This window comes from Plecotus auritus, assembly GCF_963455305.1.
Source record: "Plecotus auritus genome assembly, chromosome: 1".
In the NCBI taxonomy this organism is placed as follows: domain Eukaryota; kingdom Metazoa; phylum Chordata; class Mammalia; order Chiroptera; family Vespertilionidae; genus Plecotus; species Plecotus auritus.
In genome coordinates, this window is record NC_137770.1 from 38,576,280 (window position 1) to 38,595,631 (window position 19,352).

At 42.0% G+C, this 19,352-nt stretch overlaps 1 protein-coding gene across 5 annotated transcripts in view; it reads right to left on the reverse strand.

Moving 5' to 3' along the window:
• Window positions 1-19,352, reverse strand: part of DAAM1 (dishevelled associated activator of morphogenesis 1) — a 181,938-nt gene that overhangs the window by 73,611 nt on the left and 88,975 nt on the right. For all 5 annotated transcript variants that reach the window (XM_080671981.1, XM_080671982.1, XM_080671979.1 and 2 more), the window contains one exon: window positions 10,187-10,276. In XM_080671981.1, the coding sequence (XP_080528107.1) occupies window positions 10,187-10,276 (90 nt within the window). The remainder of the gene's footprint in view (window positions 1-10,186; window positions 10,277-19,352) is intronic.

Below are 19,352 nucleotides of genomic sequence, written 5' to 3' on the forward strand. Positions count from 1 at the left end.
GATACCATCTTAAGACTGCTTAAGCCAAATGCTGTTCTGTACCTCATTGAAGAAGCACAAGGGAATTTAAGACACCGTAATTTAGAGCTGGTATTCTTCGGTAGTCTTTCTACTGTAATCAGCTTCCGGTTTCACAAAGCACTAGGTTCCTGAAGTATAAGGAATTTGGAGAAGCCCAAATTAGAGGTATTAGCAGTGCATTCTAACTTACACTGGAAGCTCAAAGCTTCTTCATACTCTGTGGGGAGAAGTGGGATGTGTGTGTGAAATTCTGAAATGCACCAAGCATAACATAGATCCAACAGTATTAGGTGTGCTAGAGCTATTAGTGAAAAAGATGCATAAATATTTATGTGTATACTTAGTTCATATCTTTGGAAAAGATATCAGAGAAAAACTTCCTTCTGTTGATGTCCTTCATAAACCTATCTCCTGTAGATGTGAGGTCAGGCAGGCTTGCGGCATTCTTTCTATGGAAGTAGGTGCCATAGCACTTAGAGAATCTGCAGAGAACCAGGGAGAGTCCCAGGAGAAAGGAAGTAGGAAGTATGATACTTACATCCAACTATAATCTAGAAGCAAGAAGAGCCCTCAAGGACAAAGATGGCAAATATTTGCTACATATGACACAGTTCCCCATCATGTGTCATGGAAGGCACTGCTCATCAGTTACCACACTACTCTTATTGATCCTATTCATAACCTCTAATGCTTCCCAAAGTGCTCCAGGCTTCAACCCCCAATTGTTCAGAGTTAGTAATCAAGATCAACTTTTTTGTCAGCTCTGCTTGAGGTTCTTCATTGTGTGCTCAGTAAACCGGGGAAGGAAGCCACAGTCTTAAGGAATACTGAAACAAAGGATGTGCATTGTTCTGGAGTGTGCCCTGTGCTGTGTGTCCCTCAGGAGTCCATTGTTAGACTGATACCAGACTGGAAGCTACTTCTAGATTCTTGGATATGAGATATAGTGATATCACTTTCTACCAGACATAGAGCTATCACTCAGACCACTAGCTCACTGTGTGGATTGCTGAATTTTGGAACTGAAATGGAATTATGCCCATGTGTTTCAATCCACAGAGGCAAGGGGCTCATAGGCCCAAATAGTTGCAATCAGAACCTTGGCTCCACAATAGCACTGTTGGCAAGTACTCTACGACAAAGATTGAGAGCTCCAAGATGGTCACGTGTTTCCAACCCTGCAATTGACACGAGATGCAATATGTTCTGTACCTGAGCTCTCAAAAGGAACCTGGTTAAGAATTAAGACTGGGAAGCCAAAGATAGCTGCTCTGCCGCAGCTTAAGACCACTACCCGCCCCGGGCTTCCATTCAAACCCAGAGCTCCAAGACTCTTCCAATGGCTGGAGCCTACACAGGAGTGTTCTCCCCACAGTGCAGCACTAAGGTGACAAGCGGAGTGAAAGCTGTGGGAGGTGCTTCTCTGGCCTCCACTCCAGAGGACAAAATAGAGCTCCACGGGACACACAACCCCCATGCTCCCCATGACTCCCCATTAATTGGTTTGTCCAACTAAGAAATTACTTTTTCCCAACTATACATTGCTTGTTTCAGCTGTACATTGCTTACTTATTTGTTTTTACTGTTGTTTGAATGATTCTAAATGAACACAAACACCAGGTCATTCTCTCCACCCTCTTCCACCCTGGCGTTCCCTAATTACAAAGAAAGCAAGGCCCTGGAAAAAGGGATTACTCAATGAAGAAATGCAAGTCTGAGGAAACATCAAAGAGAGATGGTATCCACAAAGCACATGCATATTCACTGTGTGTACAATGCTATGAAGAACGAAGCAGAGTTAAGTATCTCTAGACTGAAGAACCAACAATCTCCAAATCCATAAGTTGACTTGTACATAGCTCAGAATTTAGGCCTGAGGGATAGCCAGACAGCAAGTTGCACACCTCAATTTCTTAATATTTGAAGGAATCAAGGAGTATGAGAAAGAAAGGCTTTCACAATGTTATAAAGAGATGATCGATATGAAGATCCTGCTGTGATTTCCAGCCACAGCTAAGCTGCTTGTTTGGGCGGATGTGCTGATTCTGCACCTGCAACCTTAGTCACCGTCAGGGAAGTGGCAGATGCCTCAAAGGAACTTCCTGGCTGGGTGATGGCATACATCAGTCAGGAGCTTGAGAGATGGAAACACAATTTGCCTGGGGCTGGAACTGGGGGTGTAAAATGATCTAGAGGAGAGGAAGGATGAACCACACACAGAGCAGTTTCCTTTGCAGTCAAACCAAATAAACACAATGCTGGGTGAATTGTCCATTTTTATGTACTTCTAACATTTTGTATGGCTTAATGGGTATTTGAACGGAACGTTTTTCATTTTCTAACACTTAGGTTTTCCTTTTTAAAATGAACACCTTCTATTCCAGTAAATTTTACTTCAATTTGATTTGCTAAGACATATGGGAGAAAATTGAAGAACTTTAATGACAGTTTCTTGTACCTGAAACATTTAAACTTATGCCAAGTGATTGATTGATCAGGGTAATGAGAAAATAATTCTCTACCCTCAGACGGTTGGCAACTAATTTACTACAGGTATAAGTTGTTACAACCACTTTGGGAGCAATTAAAGGTGAAAATGTTCATATCAAACACAGTAATTAGATGTCTAGGTGTCTATCCTAGAGAAATTTTTGAACACATGCACAAATATGTTCATTGCAATACATTTTTAATAATAAAATATTGGAAATAAGTATTATTCAAAGGGGAATAAAAAATTAAACTGGCATTTTCATATAATGAACATTATTATATCACAGTTAAAATAAAGGAATACCATATATTTTTAATGAATCTACATGTGCAAAATAAGGTTAAAGAAAAAACCACATATCACCTTCAGAATAGAAGATATTACTGGGATTCAACCATATTAAAATGTTTTATGTCTTTTTAAAAATTCCAAGGTAAATATGATAAAATGTTGGCATTTGTTAAACATGGGTGTTTATTATATTCTGTACTTTTTTGTACATTTAAAAATTTCATAACAAAAATAATCAACCAGAAAATAATTTATCCCATGACTTGAGGTTTGTAAGTTTTTTGTTTTTTTAGAAATATTAGAAAGTGCCAATTTCTTGGAACCCAGACTGTCTGCTCTGGTAACTATGTTTAAGACTTCCATCAATAACAGTATCTGCAACTGTGCTGAGACATTCTTTTATAATCTTAACACTGAAGCTTTATTTTATTAGCTTAACTTGGAAATCACACAGCTAGATCACACTATTGAATTTTAATGCTGAGACTTTGAACAAATGTTGTTGCTGAACAGGACCCTTGTAAATCTGGCTTGCTTCAACCTAATAAGTTACTTATTTGTGAAAATTGACTTGTTTAATGAAACCTCTGTGTTGTATCCTTTCTCTAGCAGTATCTCAAGCCTGAAAAACAGGACTATATGTAGAACCAGAAGACTCAGAGGGTGTCTACAATATTTTAGATTTGTTTGCTTGTCCAACCACCAAAGAAGAAAGATGAATGTGTTTTGGTTCACTCTGTGGGTGAGTTTGCTTACTGCTTCTGCATTAGTGAAGCTGGGCACTGAGAGTCAACATTTATGAAAACACAAACTGGAGCTCAGGATCATTCTGGACACCACCAGGCAGGGGTGGTAGCCGGCATGGCTGGAGTGACAGAATTGGGAGGAAAAAATACTCCAAACTGGTGTTATTGAACAAAGGGATTATAGGAAGAGGAGGCAAATAAATACTCATGAACCAAATGCCCTTACTGGAATACAATGTTAGTTTAAGGGCTGCTAGAGGCAGAGAATCCTTAAATTTTGTACTTTAACCTAAAATTTGGTGCTCATTTTGATAGCATGTTTTTGTAATAAAAATAAAATTAAGAAGAAAAAAAGAATAGCTAGCTTTGAGATTATGCTGCTTAGAGGGGAAAGGGCAAGGTGAAACATGCCTTTAGTGAATTTCTGGGCAGAAAGCTAAAGAAATCTCATCAGGGCCCAAATCGCCATGTTTTCCGTCACTGTCTAATAAATGATATTGACAGACTCTGGGTGATTTACAGATTCACCTTTGTTTTAATGCCTCCGGGTAAGAGCAGAAAGAGAGGGGGGGAAAGAAAAAGGGTCCCTGGGCTAGACAATGAAAAAAGAGCCAAGGTTGTCTTGACAACACAAGCACTGGTTTGCATGCACTGTTCAAGTTGGCTAGGCTGAATGACACCCTTTCTTGTAGGTTTCTGGGTCAGTGAGCCACAGAGGGCCTCTCTCATGGGTGATGTGGCGGGTGGGAGCAAAGTGGGTATCTTTTTGTCCACACTGTCCCCTGACTAACCTCATTGGTGTGGAGCAGCAGGCCGCTGGCAACTGCTCCGCCTTTCCCTGGATTCTCCTCTGTCTTTGGAGGCAGAGGCGGCAAGAACTGACATGGGCTTCGGTCTTCTCCTTGTGGACTCCAGCCTATCCTTGTTCTCCCCTAGTTTACATCCACCTTCCCACTGTTGTGCCATGCTAGCAGTTCACCCTTGAGCCCCTGAATTATGGAGAAAGACTGGTGGATCCTTAGGGGAAAGAGTCAGATTGTCAGTGTGGTTTTTATTGGGGCAGCTGCTCTTTACCAACTGGAAGTTGACAATATTTCAACAGATTCTATATTTTCACTGGGGTATAACCAGTGAACGTCAGCTTATGTTGAAGTTTCCACCCTTCTCTTCTCCAAGCTGAACAAACCTCAGTTATTTCAGTCTCCTCCCTCTTTCCCCCCGCCCCCAATGTCTTCATTTTTACCAAAGTTTAAGCTTCTTTATAGATTTCCTAACAAGCCCTACAAATTGTGTTTAGTAAAGATCAGATTAGGCCAACAGTCTAAACTTGGCCTTTTAAGCATTGGCAAAAGCAACAAAGAACAAAGCACAAATCAAGAGGGAAAGTGTACAGTGCATGCAAACACAGCTCAACTGCTGGAAAAGGAGCCAGTTCTAGATGAGGAGGTGAAAACATGACAACATCAGCCCTTTCACTGGCATAACCGCTGGATGGGTCAGAGTGGCAAAGGAGCTTCTCCCAGTCACATGCATATACCCTCGGTGGCTCCTTCCTCTGTGCCCCAGAGTCTGTCTGCTTACCCTATAATGAAGCTTAAGGACAAGATACGCAATTATTTGATTTTATTTGCTTCTCCTACCGGTACCACCCACTCCAGGAAAATTGACTTATTGGTTAATCATCCTCAGGGTTTAGCTCCAGAGAAGGCACTCAATACATATCAGGTGACTCTCACACATCAACCTGCCCTTCACCAACTGCACTGTTTCATTAAGTGAAGTGCCTGACTCAAAGCTTGCTATTTCTCACCATTTTAATCTGGGATTATACACAAATCCTCATCTTTCAGAGCCAGGAAATACGTGGATGAGGCAGGGAGTTTTAGAAACAGAGTCTGGAAATGCCCGTTGTCTTCCAACTACTGTGCTTTCCTTATCTAGTCTTTAGAGAAACAGAGGGGAAACAGCCCAGTCCTACTTCTAATCATTACTATGTCTGCCACTTTCTTTAACCTCTTAGATTTAGAGCACAAATGCCAACTGGAATCTATTATCAGGGTGAAAACTCAATGTCAGGAGACCAAACCAGGTACCTCTCAAGAAGTCTAGAAATAGTGTTATTGAAATCTAGTTTTCTCCCATTTACTGGTTCCCTCTCCCACATCTTGACATCTAGCAAAGTGGGCACTGAAAAAGCAAAACTCACTCTAATGTCTATTGAAATAACTACAGTGAAGAAAGAAGAGGATGTCTAATTTGTCCTTTCTCTCAGATCTTCCAGGTCAAATGCCCCATCGTTCATGCTTCCCCTCCCAGCAGACCCACTGCAGCTTCTCTTCAGGGTAGTGGGGACGACTAGGGAACTAACCTACCATCTTTCTTTTCTAGCTGGTTTGTTTGATAGTTTGTGAGGAAACTAATGATTCCTTTTGTCTTTAATTCCACTACTTAGCACATGTTCCTTTAAATCTGTGTTTTGATTAAACCACTCCATCCGTGTACTCCAAACACAGGAGGGCCTCAACTTTCAAGGATCCGAAGGAAGTGCATCCTGATGACCATACACAATGCAACTTTAATCTGTGTGTGTGTGTGTTCGGTGAAAGAATTCCTTTCTGGAGAGAGAAGCAGGGAGGTGATCCAATGAGGATATGCAAACCAAATAAAGGGACTGCATGAAAAGTATGGGCTGAATTTTCAGTCACTTGTGCTAGATGTCTTCAAAATCAGTACTCTGCACAAATCACAAAAGCTGAATTGCAACCAGGTTGGGTGAGATTCTGGAATGATTTAATTGAATCAAACAAACTCAGCAGCAGAGAAAAAAATTCACCTTCTCCAAAGTAAACCTTGAAAGATGCAGAGATGTAATGTGAAGACTACAAAGCCCGTACTTAAGCCTTGGCTTTAGAGATCAGAAATGAAAGGAGGAAAAATTAGGTGCAGTCGTCAAATCCCGATCTTTGCCGCAAAGATCTGATGTCACTACAGCTAACAGGGTTACTTCGCAAACTCAGAAGCTCAAAGAGGAGAAAAAGCATGTTCTAGTAGATACTATGCGGACTGGTTCAGTGCCACAGCTCCCTGTGAAGAGCTTCAGTTAAAGGTCCCTGCCTGTGCTGATAAGATTGCTATCGACATACTACAGTAGATACACCATTTTGTTTTCTCCTCTCTGAAGACCTACTCCTTGCTTTTCCCAGGGTTTAAAAATCATGTTAACAATAAGCAAATACAGCATGGCCAGATGCCTTTCATGGTCAGATGGTTCATTGTTTAAAAAGCTTCAATTTAAAATCCAAAAGATTGTTAACAGATGCAGTTTCTGGCTGGAGACTGGGAAAAACCTCACTTAAACAAAAGAGTATGTTGTGATTGGAAGTAAAAAGGGAATTACCTTTAAAGATAAGAACCACAAACATTTCCTATTTGAAAATACACCGCCCCTCCCACCAAGCCCCACCAACAGGACCTTGTTGGGGACCTTTCATGACAGTTAAAGAATATGACAGTGGATGGCTGCATATGACAAACCATGGTTGATCAACCAGTCAAGTTGTTCCTACAGATCTGTTTGGACTTTCAACAAGACCACAACATCCATCTCTTGCTCTCCCCCAGATTACTCAATTAGGCAAAATTCCAATTAGTTTCTTTCCAATTCTTTTAGACCCAGAAATACTTATGCTGCTTTCATTTTGGCTCTGGAAATAGGTTTTTCAACCAGAGACTTAGATAGAGAAGTTTGAGAAATGAACACAGAGCTTGATAAGCAGATAGCCACTGCTGGGACTCCAGTCACTCTTGGATGGAAAAGAGCCACTTGGCTGAGAAAGATCTGGCCTCCTCTTCAGTTCCCAGTCCTGTGCTCTTTTAAACAGAAAGCCTGCCTTTCACCAACTCCTGTGTCTGTTTCTGTTGGCTTTAGTGGGCCTTTAACCGGTGGCCTCACTAAGTGTGAGAAGGTCTGCAATGCCCTGGGTTCTAATCTTGAAAGATGGGAAATGTGAAGGAGCCAAGGGTGGATTGCTTTCCCTTGGCCTTTGGTTTGTCTTGCTAGTGACAAGCCTGATTTGAAAAGGCTACATAAGATGGTTCAAGGAAAAAAATCCATCCTCCGTATTAAGGACGGCCACCACGGCTCCATTCTGAGATGGCCAACCTGTCCCTCAGGAGAGTATATTCTCGGAAAAGAGGTAAACATCGTGCCATTCTGTGCTCAGGTGCTTGTGTTCTCTCACTAGTTGTGTTATTTCCTGATTTATTAAGTGCTCAAAAAGGCCCATTTTAGACCAAAGGCATAGTCTAGTTTTAGAAGTGTGAGAAGCTCTAATCAGCATCCTTAGTCAAGCACTGCTACTACACATTTTAAAGTGAGGCAGATCTATATGCCCACGGGACTCCCCAAAGAGTTAAAATGCTTTTCCCCCTCAGGGGCGCCACTGCTGAGTCACATAAGAAATCCAAGCTGCTGGGATGAAGCCAGCAGGAGAACTGTATTCTCAAAGATCTGTGCAATGTGGCCAGGTACGCACAGGAGGGGGCCATCCATCCATCAAGAGTGGGATTTTGAGCCAGTGGCCACATCCATATCCACACTACAAAAACCCCTGGAAAGTGAAAAATGAGCAGCAGCTGTGAGCCCGAGGTCATTACTATTCTCTAGGGTTTGCCTTTTCTAATCTAAGGGGCAGTAGTTTCCATGATTAACTTTCAATTGCCGTCAAGGGTGTAATAAAATCTGGGAAAGAAGAAAACTTTTCCCTTGGTGAACTGCTCCCATTTGCCTGCCCTTTCCTTTCCTCCAGTGCATATTTCAATCCCAGCTTCATATTGCTTCCTAATTTTGAGGAAAAAAAATCTGCTTTCAGATGAGCCAAAATAGACAATGTCCTCTGTGTACACAGGCACTTGAGGACTTTTTGTTCTCAGTTCCAGGGGCCAGGTCTTTAAGACAGCTGTGTGAAAAGTTCCCTTTTCCAAAGACCTCACTATACATCACTTGCAGAACTACGCACATTATATTTCATTTTAAAATTCTCTCCATGTTTTATTTGCTTCCTGAGTCATGACAATCAGTTCAACAGAAGAGAAGTTTTCTAGTTGGTAAGATGTGTACAAAGAGAAAGACGAGAAGGGGACAGATTCATTCAAAAACACATCTTCCTGGTTATGACTGATCAGGAACCCTTAAGGCTGCGCTTGGTCTGATCTGATAGTGGCTTGAAGATCACACTGAGAAGTTACAGCTGTACATGTCTCTCAGCAAGGGCCCTGGAACCAAACCCCACACATAGTATAACTGCTCAGGTGGAAAATTAAGTGTGCTTCAAAATGTTGACAGTTCAGTTTAACATAATGATAACTTGTGGTTCACTCATCAGTGGTACATTCATTTCAAAGTATCAGAAGCTGAATTATGGAGAGGAGTAAAACATGGTGCCAAAACATCAAGTCTGGTTGCAGAGGGGCACCAGCAGACTCATGCGGGAGAATGGCTCTGGAGGGTGGCATGCCAGTTACACAGGCAGCGAAGAGGAGACTGGTGCTAAGAGACAGCACGTGGGCAAATGGAGGCCCCAATCACCTGAGAAAGGGTTCCCTGACTGATACCATGTCACCTGAGAAAAGGCTTCCCTGACTGATAGCATGTCTTAAAAAGATACTGGATTGTTGTAGTTTGCTCTTTTTTCCCTGGGACAACAGTAGTAATCAGCATGTCCACTGCCTGTTAGATAGAAGTAACATTTCTCCTGGGTGCTATCCCTGCCCTTCCTCCTACCCCAGCTTGATTCAAGTCTCCATTGGAACAGAAGGGAAAGTGGCTAAAGATGGCCATGAGCAGGTTCCAAAAATGGAATAGGAATAGTCTAAGAATCTGCCAGGGTTTAAAGGATGGCAGACTGAACTTTACTGCAGGAGCTCCAGTCCTCAGGGTGATGCTACGCCATGGATGCTAGGAAATAAGAGCTTTAGGGGTTTTGCTGCCAATATCCACTCTCCACTTCTCTGAAGGTAAGAGATCCCCCAGCTTTTAAGTGGGAGTGACCACCCAGAATAAAGACTGTGTTCCTTGCAGTGAGGTGTGGCCATTTGCTAACAGTGGAAGGTGAGGGGAATTCGAGTGCATAACTCCAGGGCATGTCCCTAAGAACATAGGGGGGAAGTTTTTCCTCCTCCTTTCCTCCAGTCTTAGTTAGGAATGTGAAATGGCTGGAGGGCCACCACGAGGACAAGGCCTTAGAGATGGTGAAATGAAAAGTTGTTAGAAGATGGTCATAGAGGATGTGACCCCACAATACTAGCCCTAACCTACCTATATATAAACTTTTACATAAAGAGCGGGGTGCGGGGGCGGGGACTTTGTCATTGTGTAAGCCAATGTTATTTTGGGTCTCAGTTGTACCAGATTATGAGTTAACAGTTACAGGTACAAGGTAGGAAAGTGGTGTCCAGCGAAACGCTGATAAAAACAATATCCAAGGAGTTGTCCCTTTGCTGAAGGTAGCACCAAGGCCACAGTAGAACATGGTCAATCTGGTTTGCACATTATAAACAGGTGGTGACACAGGAGAGCAAAGGGAATTAAAAATGATAATTTTCCAGTTAACCATATATTCAAGGTATATCTTACCTTTTTCTTGCTACAGTATATTTGCCATTTTTTCTCAGCTGGAAGTGCAAACATGGCCTCCCTGTGTTTGTCTGTGAGGTCAAGTTCATCCTGAGAAGAAAAATAATAATTAGTATTTCAGAAATAATTTGTTATCTGTACGAGGAAGTTATAGTTATCAGCATCACCAGGGAGAGGAAAAAAAACATCAACACGCATTTAAATGAACTCAGAAAAGACCAGGAAGCTAAGTTAAGGTGCATGTTACCACTATCAAGAAAGCACATCCTGGCATGGAGCTTGGCACCGAGCATAGCACGAGGGATGAGGCACTGCACTTACTGAAGGGTTTGGGGAAGTGGGCAGAAGATGGACTAAAGTATCCTGAGCCACGCGCACTGCTGCGAGGGTCCATTGCTCAGTAAAGGCAGCAGGTGCTAGCGTTTGGAAGGATTAATCATATTATAGATCAGGGTTTGCTAGGGATGGCTCCATAAACACTGAGTATCAGGCTAGGCCCTGAAGGATTTGGACGTGATAGAGGAGAGAAAGAACAGAATCAAAGGCTGGGGTAGGGTCACACACTTGGTGTGGTTGGGGGACACATTACAGCTTGGCTGAAACACTGGGATTATGCAAAGCATCATCACACAAAAGCTTTGAGAGGTAGAGAAACCAGTTTGTGGAAAATTGTAAATGCCAGACTAAGAGGTTAATTGTCCTGACAAAGGAGAGCCAATGAAGGTTCTGAGCAAGGAAGTGACATCTTTATCACTATAAATTCCACTGACATTTATTCAGTACCTTTTGTGCCAAGCATGGTGCAAGCATGTTCACATTTAGTCTCACAGCAACCCTAAGAGTTCCACTCATCATCACATCCTCATTGTAATAATAATCCCTGTTTAATACAGTTGAGGGAACTTGAGGCAGAAGACTGGGTAAGTAATTTGCTCAAGACCACACACCTGGTAAAGGAATGGCTGGGTTTTCAAGCCAGAGCTGTCTAACTCCAGAGCCCAGACTCTTGGCCTCTCAGACCAGTGTCTGGAAACATTAACTTTACAGTGGTGTGCAGCTTAGATTGGACACTGAGGAAAGGCAATTTATAAACATCCATAACTAATGATAACAACAATGGGATAATGAATATAAAGTGCTTAGAGGAAAGTTCTTGGCAGTTGATAACTCAATCCACGGTCCATATTGAGCATTTGGCCCATTGTTATTCTACAGGGAAAGTTATCTAGTTGAACATGGCAGATTGGTGGGCGTAAGACTTATAAAAAGATGCTATAAATTAATGCACAATTAGGCTTAGATCCTTGAGGAGTATAAACAGTCCCCACTCTGAATGCCTTTGGTGTATATCGGCAATTCTGCCACGCATGAACACTGACTTCCTATCTCATACTCCCACCCCATTTCATCATCAGGTCCTATTATTTCTTCCTTGAAGTCTCATGATTTTCCTTTTTTTCATTTCCAATGAAACCACCCAAACTTATGCTCTAATAACCCCTCCCTCGGCTTTTGGCAATAGCCTCCACATGTTCCTCCTTGCCCTGCAATCCTTCCCACAGCAAGGCTAGAACTCATTAAGGAATGAATTCTCAAACTTGAGCCAGCACCAGCATCACCCAGAAGACCCCTTGCATCACTGATTGCCCAGTGTTTAGGACTGAGCAGGTGGGAGGACGTATAAGAATTTCCATTTCTAATAAGTTTCCAAGTGTTACCGCTGCAGCTAGTCCGGGGACCACACTTTAAAACCACCACCTTAAAAACAGAGCACCTGTGCTGTTTTGAGATCCCAATTCAAAAACTTCATTCGTTCCACACTACCTACAGAAATGAATCATGCATTCCTCAGCCGGCCCTGAAGGTCTTCCATGTATAACCCCATGTACTTTGCCAGGCTTGCTTCTGGTTATCCCCTGATGCTCTGTCTTGTTAACACCCATACATACCGCCAGGGCCCACTCAGGGCCTGATACATGCCGGCTTCCCAGGGAAGTTCTTAGTCTCATTAAACTTCTACTTCCTCATCTCCAGGGTGGGCATATCATTTCTCTTGTAGGGCTTTTGTGAGGATTAGAAACACCAATTAAGCATGTAGCAATGCCGGACAAGGGGGGAGGGCAGTGGGGACAACTGTACTGTTGTTATTTCTCTCAACATTTAAACAAATCTTCTTTAACAAGGTAAACAGCCCTGGCTGGTGTGGTTCAGTTGGTTGGAGCATCATCTTGTACACCAAAAGGTGGCAGGTTCCATTCTTGGTCAGGGCACATACCCAGGTTGCTGGTTCCATCCCCAGTGTGTATGTGTGTATGTGTGGGGGGTGGGGATGGGGGTGGGGGGATGATAGATGTTTCTTTCTCTCTATCCCCCTCCACCCCCCCCCCCCCGTTCATTTCTCTGGAATCAATAATACTAACAACAAAAAAAAAGGTAACAGTTAAGTCACTAAAACACACCCACATGCTATTATATACTAACTACAAAAAAGCTAGTTAAGAATTTCAACAATGAACAACGAGGGAAAGAACAATATTTAGAGAAAGTTCCATTATGAGGGAATATGCTAAAAATGTTACAATTTTGGCATGCCACTACTATATATGTGAAGTAATTATTTTTCTTCCTTTCTTTCTTTTTTAATTTCCTGTAAGTCACACACCTGCTTTCATCTATTGATGAATGAGGAAAATAATGGTGACATAAATCACTTCCCAACAATTAGGATTACTTGGGGGAAAGGGGGTCAGGTTAGTTATTCTAACAGCTTGATAATCTCATGCCTAGTTTGAGGAAAGGTTTGTGATTTGTAAGAGAGCGAACAGTGTTATTAATGTTGTATCCTTTACTACACTACGGTACTGTGTTTTTGCTAACTGAGCTGAGGTATGAAGAAATGTGAATCCTAAAATCTAAATATTCAGAGCAAAGGGTATTAATATTACCACATTTTTGCTGTTATAGGTAGAAAACTTCTGCTTCTGCGGTGACACAGAAATGACCAATTTATAATTGAGAGAGCACAGTTGAACAAGGACTTAGGAGCAGATGGTTTCATGTAAGAAGTGAATTTCCATAAAATAAATTAAAAATTGCTATAGAGTCTCTGGATATAATTTTAGATTACAGTAAAAAAAGGGAAGGAATTAATGGATACTGGTAATAGTAACGACTAGCAATTAGTGAGCACATTCTGTGTACTTAGTATTAGAATTTTATATGAATTAATTTAGTTTATCCTCACAGCAATCCTATTAAGTGGGTAATATTACCTCATTTTCCAGGAAGCTGAATTCAGAGAGATTAAGTAGCTTGTTCAAGGTAACAAAGGTGGAGGAGGAACTTGAGTCTAGACTGTCTGGTTACAGAGCCCACATTCTTAAGTACCAGAGCCTGTTCATTCTATGGATCATTCAACAGTTAGGCAGAATCACGACGCAGATACAAATATGAAAACGCATGCTGTCTGTTAGCAGAAGGAGGGGGATTTTGTTGTCAGACATCCCTGAGTTCCAGGTCTGGCTCTATGGGTTGTGCAACCTTGAACAAGTGACTTAACCTCTGAACTTCAATTTCTTCTCCTGAAAAATTAGTGATAGTATATGTCTGACAGTTATCTCAAGGATTCATTCATGCAACCAAAAAAGTGTTTCTACTAAATGTCAGGCATTGTGCTAGATATAGAGGACAAAATGGTATCACAGAGCTCAGATTCTTGAGCAGGCAGAAGGGAAACCAAATATCACATGATGATCACATGGGAAGCTGAGCTTCAAGGGCCCACTTATTTGGGGGAAAGGTGGGGCAGTGAAGGCTGTTCCAGGGAAGGAAAGTGAGAGCTGAGAGATGGCTAGGAATTAATAGGTTAAAAAAAAGCACTGCAGACAGTGAACAGCAGCCTTGAGGGTCACTATTTTTGTTCTTTATCCTAAGAGCACTCAGAGGCCATTGGCAGATTCTGAGCAAGGAGAGTGACATAGATTAAATTAACTGGGGGTGCCTAGGCACAATGCCCAGGATGCAATAAGACCCCCACCCCTCCATTCCAAAACTTTCTGTGCTCTGAGTCATTCCATTTTAGTAATATGGCTGAATCAAGCATGCAAGACTCAGAGATTATCACAGCCTTAGAGATCAATCAGCACTTACTCTCTGTCCTACCCATTCCAGGACCATGGCCAGACATTATAAAGAATACAAAAATGAACAACAGACCCTGATTTTATGGAATTTAGAATCTAGTTAGAAAGACAAGATGACAGAAGGCTTCAACAGGTCCCTTTCTTTTCAGGATAAAGTCCAAATTCCTTAGCTGGTAGGTCTAGACCCTTCATGATATGGCCTTGGCCAATCTGCCCCACCTCACCTCCACTTCCTCCAACAGCACCACATTTTAGGACTTTTGATCACATGCCCACTTGTTTTGGGGACTGGCAGTTGATGAATGCAAAGATAAAACAAATTTAGTTTCTGCCACTACACGTTAGACTTGTATGGCCTATCTCCATTCATTGGCCATAGAATTTTTTTTCATGTTATTAGATGTTTTTTAAAGTTGGCTGAAGGAAAATGACTTAGCGAGCGATGAAAGGAGAAACACTTTTGCCAAGTATCATTCCTCTCCACAGGAAGTTCAAATTTCTGAAAAAAACCAACCAACAAAACGCTTCTTCTTAGAGAAGAGATTAATTATATTCGTCATATCTCTAAAAATTATTTGTAATATCTTAGAGGAAAGGTATTAATTATATATATATATATATATATATATATATATATATATATATATATATATATAATTAAAGAGAAAGGAACTTGACGAGAAGCCCAGCTATGGGAACTAAAGTCCTAGGCTTCATCCCTAACAAACCACATTATTAAGCCCTACCTAAAAGCTTCGGTACAAAGAAATCTCACTAGTCCTATGTCCTGGAGTAAGCAGGCACCTCAATTGAGAAATCTACATAAATCAGAAAACAATTAGCACAGTACAAACAAATCTCAGGAAATGGACTGATTTGCTAGATAAAGCAAGGGAAGGAATTTTGAAATAATATACAATAAGGGTCTTGAATGAGTTGAAAACTTATTTTCAGTGATGTGAACTAAATAAAAAAATGGATTATTTATAAAACCTCCAAAGCAATATTAAAAGCATTCAATCTTTGAAAATCTACCAAATAAATAAATTTCAGTGAGCCAACAAGTTTCTAGCTACCAAGAGAAAGCGCTAATAAAGGAATTCAGGATTTTTATTTCCAATGAGTTAAACTAATTCTTTACATACATACCAATATATTCATAGGTGGGAGGACCTGTAATGAATGCTGGGAGAATGGAGAAGAAAAATGAGGAGAGGGAGAAGCTAAGATAGGCCCTTGGAGTCACCTGACAATCAACTCATTGTTTTGTGTTTTTGGTGGTTTGAGTTTTATGTGTGTTTTACTTTTTAATGGTTCTGGACAAGGTAAACATCTATCTGACTCAATGTAGAGAGCTCACAGAATTTCTGATCATATTATTACTCAGACAAGGCTAACTTTTCTCCTTCAGATTAAATATACTAAGTATTTGCTCACAGCAAACAAGCCCTATTTGTCCATCCTAACCTAACCACATGCCAAAGTTTTCCCACATGCCCAGCAGGCAGCAACCCTCAGGTTTACCTCAAATACACTCACCACTAATTGGCAATGCCCGCCTTCTCCAGATTTAACCCTCTGCTCCCATCCTACAACTCAACATTATCAGAAACAAGTCAAACCTTTGACGTGGCAAGTGACCAGACCTCAAGTCATATAACCCGGTAATAAATATACCATCAGGGGGAAAAGGCCAGGAAAGGCATATGGTGGGCTAAAGGGTGCCACTTTGGCAGTATGGGGAAAACGTACTAGTAGGCTATGATAATTTATTAAATTTATGAACATCCAACCCCACCACAGCAAATGACCATCACATCCAGGAGTCGTGAATTGCCAACATAGCTCTTAAAATTTAACCACAGTGACCCTGAGAACAGTATTTTATCTTCTCAGTGATAGTTTGGAATCTGAAAGTTAAATAAGATTTTTGTCATACTAAATAGAGGTACACTCCGTGAACTATTAGCTGCTCCTACCAGCCAAGAAAGACATAAATGGAAAACAACAGTTTTAAATTTCAAAAGGGATGTGTACACACAGAGACCAAACCTTACAGGTTTTCAGCCTGTAAGATTTCTGCCAACATTCTTAGTCATTACACAAAATACCACAACATGACTCACCACCACCTACACAGTAATGTTCTGTGTCTGATAGAAATGTCTTCCTTCAATATAGAAAAATAAAACTTGAGAAATCCCACAAGCAAAGGCTGACTAAATAGAAATAATTTTTGGTTTCTTACTACCAATGATTGGGTGTTTTATACTATTTTTCTTCCTGCTTTTAATAGTAGGCAATGCAAACTATACCCAATTTGTTAGACAAAGTCTGCTGCTAACCCTGTAGGTTTCTTATTTAGCTTCTTTGTGTATTTCAACTAGAAACTCATCAGAGTAACTTTAACTTTTAATTAGTCTGCCTCGCCAGCAGTTTTCTAGTAATCCTATCTAATAAAAGAGTAATATGCAAATTGACCATACCTCTGCTACACCCACAAGCCATGCCCACCAGCCAATCAGGAGTGAATATGCAAATAAACCCAACCAAGATGGCTACAGCCACAGAGAGCAGGAGGGAGGCTTGGGTTTCCCTGGCAATGAAGGAAGCCAAGCTTTCTGCACACCCTGGTGGGCCCAGGCCTCCATTCCAGGCTACAAAGTTTCAATTATAGAAGATAAATAAAGCCCAACAGAAATTGCGGCAGCCATGGAGCTGGAGAGAGCAGGAGGCTAGGGTTGCCCCCGGCGATGGAGGAAGCCAAGCTTTCTGCACACCCTGGCCTGCCTTGGCCTCCACTTAAGGCTACAAAGTTTCAATTATAGAAGATAAATAAATTCCAATAGAAATGGCTGCCGCCACGGAGAGAGCAGAAGGCTTGGCTCTGCTCTAGGCTACAAAGTTTCAATTGTAGAAGATAAATAAATCCCAGATACCAGGGCCTCTGCTTGGGTTGCCAGGAGGCATGGCCAGTCTGCAAACCACCACAGGTCCCTCGGCCAGGCCGCCCCATGCCCCAAGGGAACCCCCACCCTGATCCGGAACACCCTTCAGGGCAAACCAGCTGGCCCCCACCCGTGCACCAGTCCTCTATCCTATCTAATAAAAGAGTAATATGCAGATTGACCATCACTCCAACACACAAGATGGCTGCCCCCATGTGGACACAAGATGGCCACCACAAGGTGGCCAGCAGGGGAGGGCAGTTGGGAGGGACCAGGCCTGCAAGGGAGGGCAGTTGGGGGTGATCAAGCCTGTAGGGAAGGGCAGTTAGGGGTGACCCGGCCGGCAGGGAAGGGCAGTTGGGGGGAACCCAGGCCTGCAGGGGAGGGCAGTTAGGGGTTACCAGGCCTGCAGGGGAGGGCAGTTAGGGGCAAACAGGCTGGCAGGAGAGCAGTCAGGCATCAATCAGGCTGGCAGGGGAGTGGTTAGGGGGTGATCAGGCTGGCAGGCAGAAGCAGTTAGGGGCAATCAGGAAGGCAGGCAGGTGAGCAGTTGGGAGCCAGCAGTCCTGGATTATGAGAGGGATGTCTGACTGCCCGTTTAGGCCTGATCCCAGTGGGGTCCCAGACATCCCTCGAGGGGTCCCAGATTGGAGAGGGTACAGGCTGGGCTGAGGGACAGCACCCCCCCCCACCACCCTGTGCACGAATTTCGTGCACCGGGCCTCTAGTCTAAAATAAATGTTCTAAATATATGTTAAAATCATCTTTCAATATCCATCCAGTCACCCCAATTTCCATTTTTTATACCTACAATCTAGTACAGCTTCTGTTGACAAGGCTTAGTTGAGAGGATTTCTAAGCAGTGTTTTCCTAATTAAATGGAGAGACTTTGTCTCCTGGGACACAGACCCAGCTGTAAAGTGACAGATGAGAAATCATCGGTAGGCAATTGTGAAGCCAACTCCACACACACCCCCTGCCTCAGTGACACCAGCACTGCTCTTGCCAGCCACTCCACACCTGCTCAGCATGCCCTCCAGAGGCTTGTTTGGCAGCTTAGGTGACATCTTTATGTTTTAATCGTGTCAAAAGATATCTAGTACAATGAGTCTCCTCCCACATTGCATCTATTTATTTATTTTACCATGTAATATATGGTAGAGATATTGTTAAGGACAGAAAATATTTCTTCAACATTGTCACTCTTATCCTTTTAATCTGCCAGCCACTTTGGTGCTCCCATAGTAAGTGACCTACAAATGAATATGAGCAAAGAGAATGACAATAGGTGATGGTGTGCAGGAAGAATGCAGGGACCAGCCTAAATCTGTCACTTTTACTTTGATAATAATCCAAAATACAAACCCAACTGCTAAAAGAAGCATGCATTCACTCAAATACTCACTGAGCATCTCATGTGCTATTCTTCAGTAATTAGTTATTCATCCATGCCATAAGCATTTCCTGAGCACTTACTCTGGGCCAGGCACGGCTCTAGGCCCTGGGAATCCTGATGGTATAATAGCCAAATATAAAGCCTGTGTGCCATTCTACTCTCTGAAGATGCAAGGGTGCATAGTCACAGTGAATTTAACATAATGTGTGTCCCCATGGGAACAAACTCAAACTGTCTGATTGTTTAGATGATGGCAAAGGACAGCTGACTTTTTCTTCTACATCCAAGAAATGCCCATCTTTCCTGAAAACAACTAGAGTGAGCTTTCAGTCATTTGGTTTAGTTTAGTTTTTAATGTTACACTGTGTAATGAAATAAACAACTAGCAGCTGTAGGATGTTTCTAGTGGATTTATTTAACATCAGATAAAGGAAAAATTCAACTTTCTCAGGGATCTGGTTTTAAAAACCACACACCATATATATATCCATGAGCTAGAAAATCATAACTAAAAGATGAGGCTGGTACTGAGCTTCTATAATATGCATGAATAAACAGTTTAAAATTCTAGAGAAATTCTGGGAATTAAAGATGGGGGAGGGGAGAATTCTAAGCACAGCAAATAAAAATAGCTGAGGAGAGTTTAGAACTAAAATACACCACCCACATATTGGGTATTT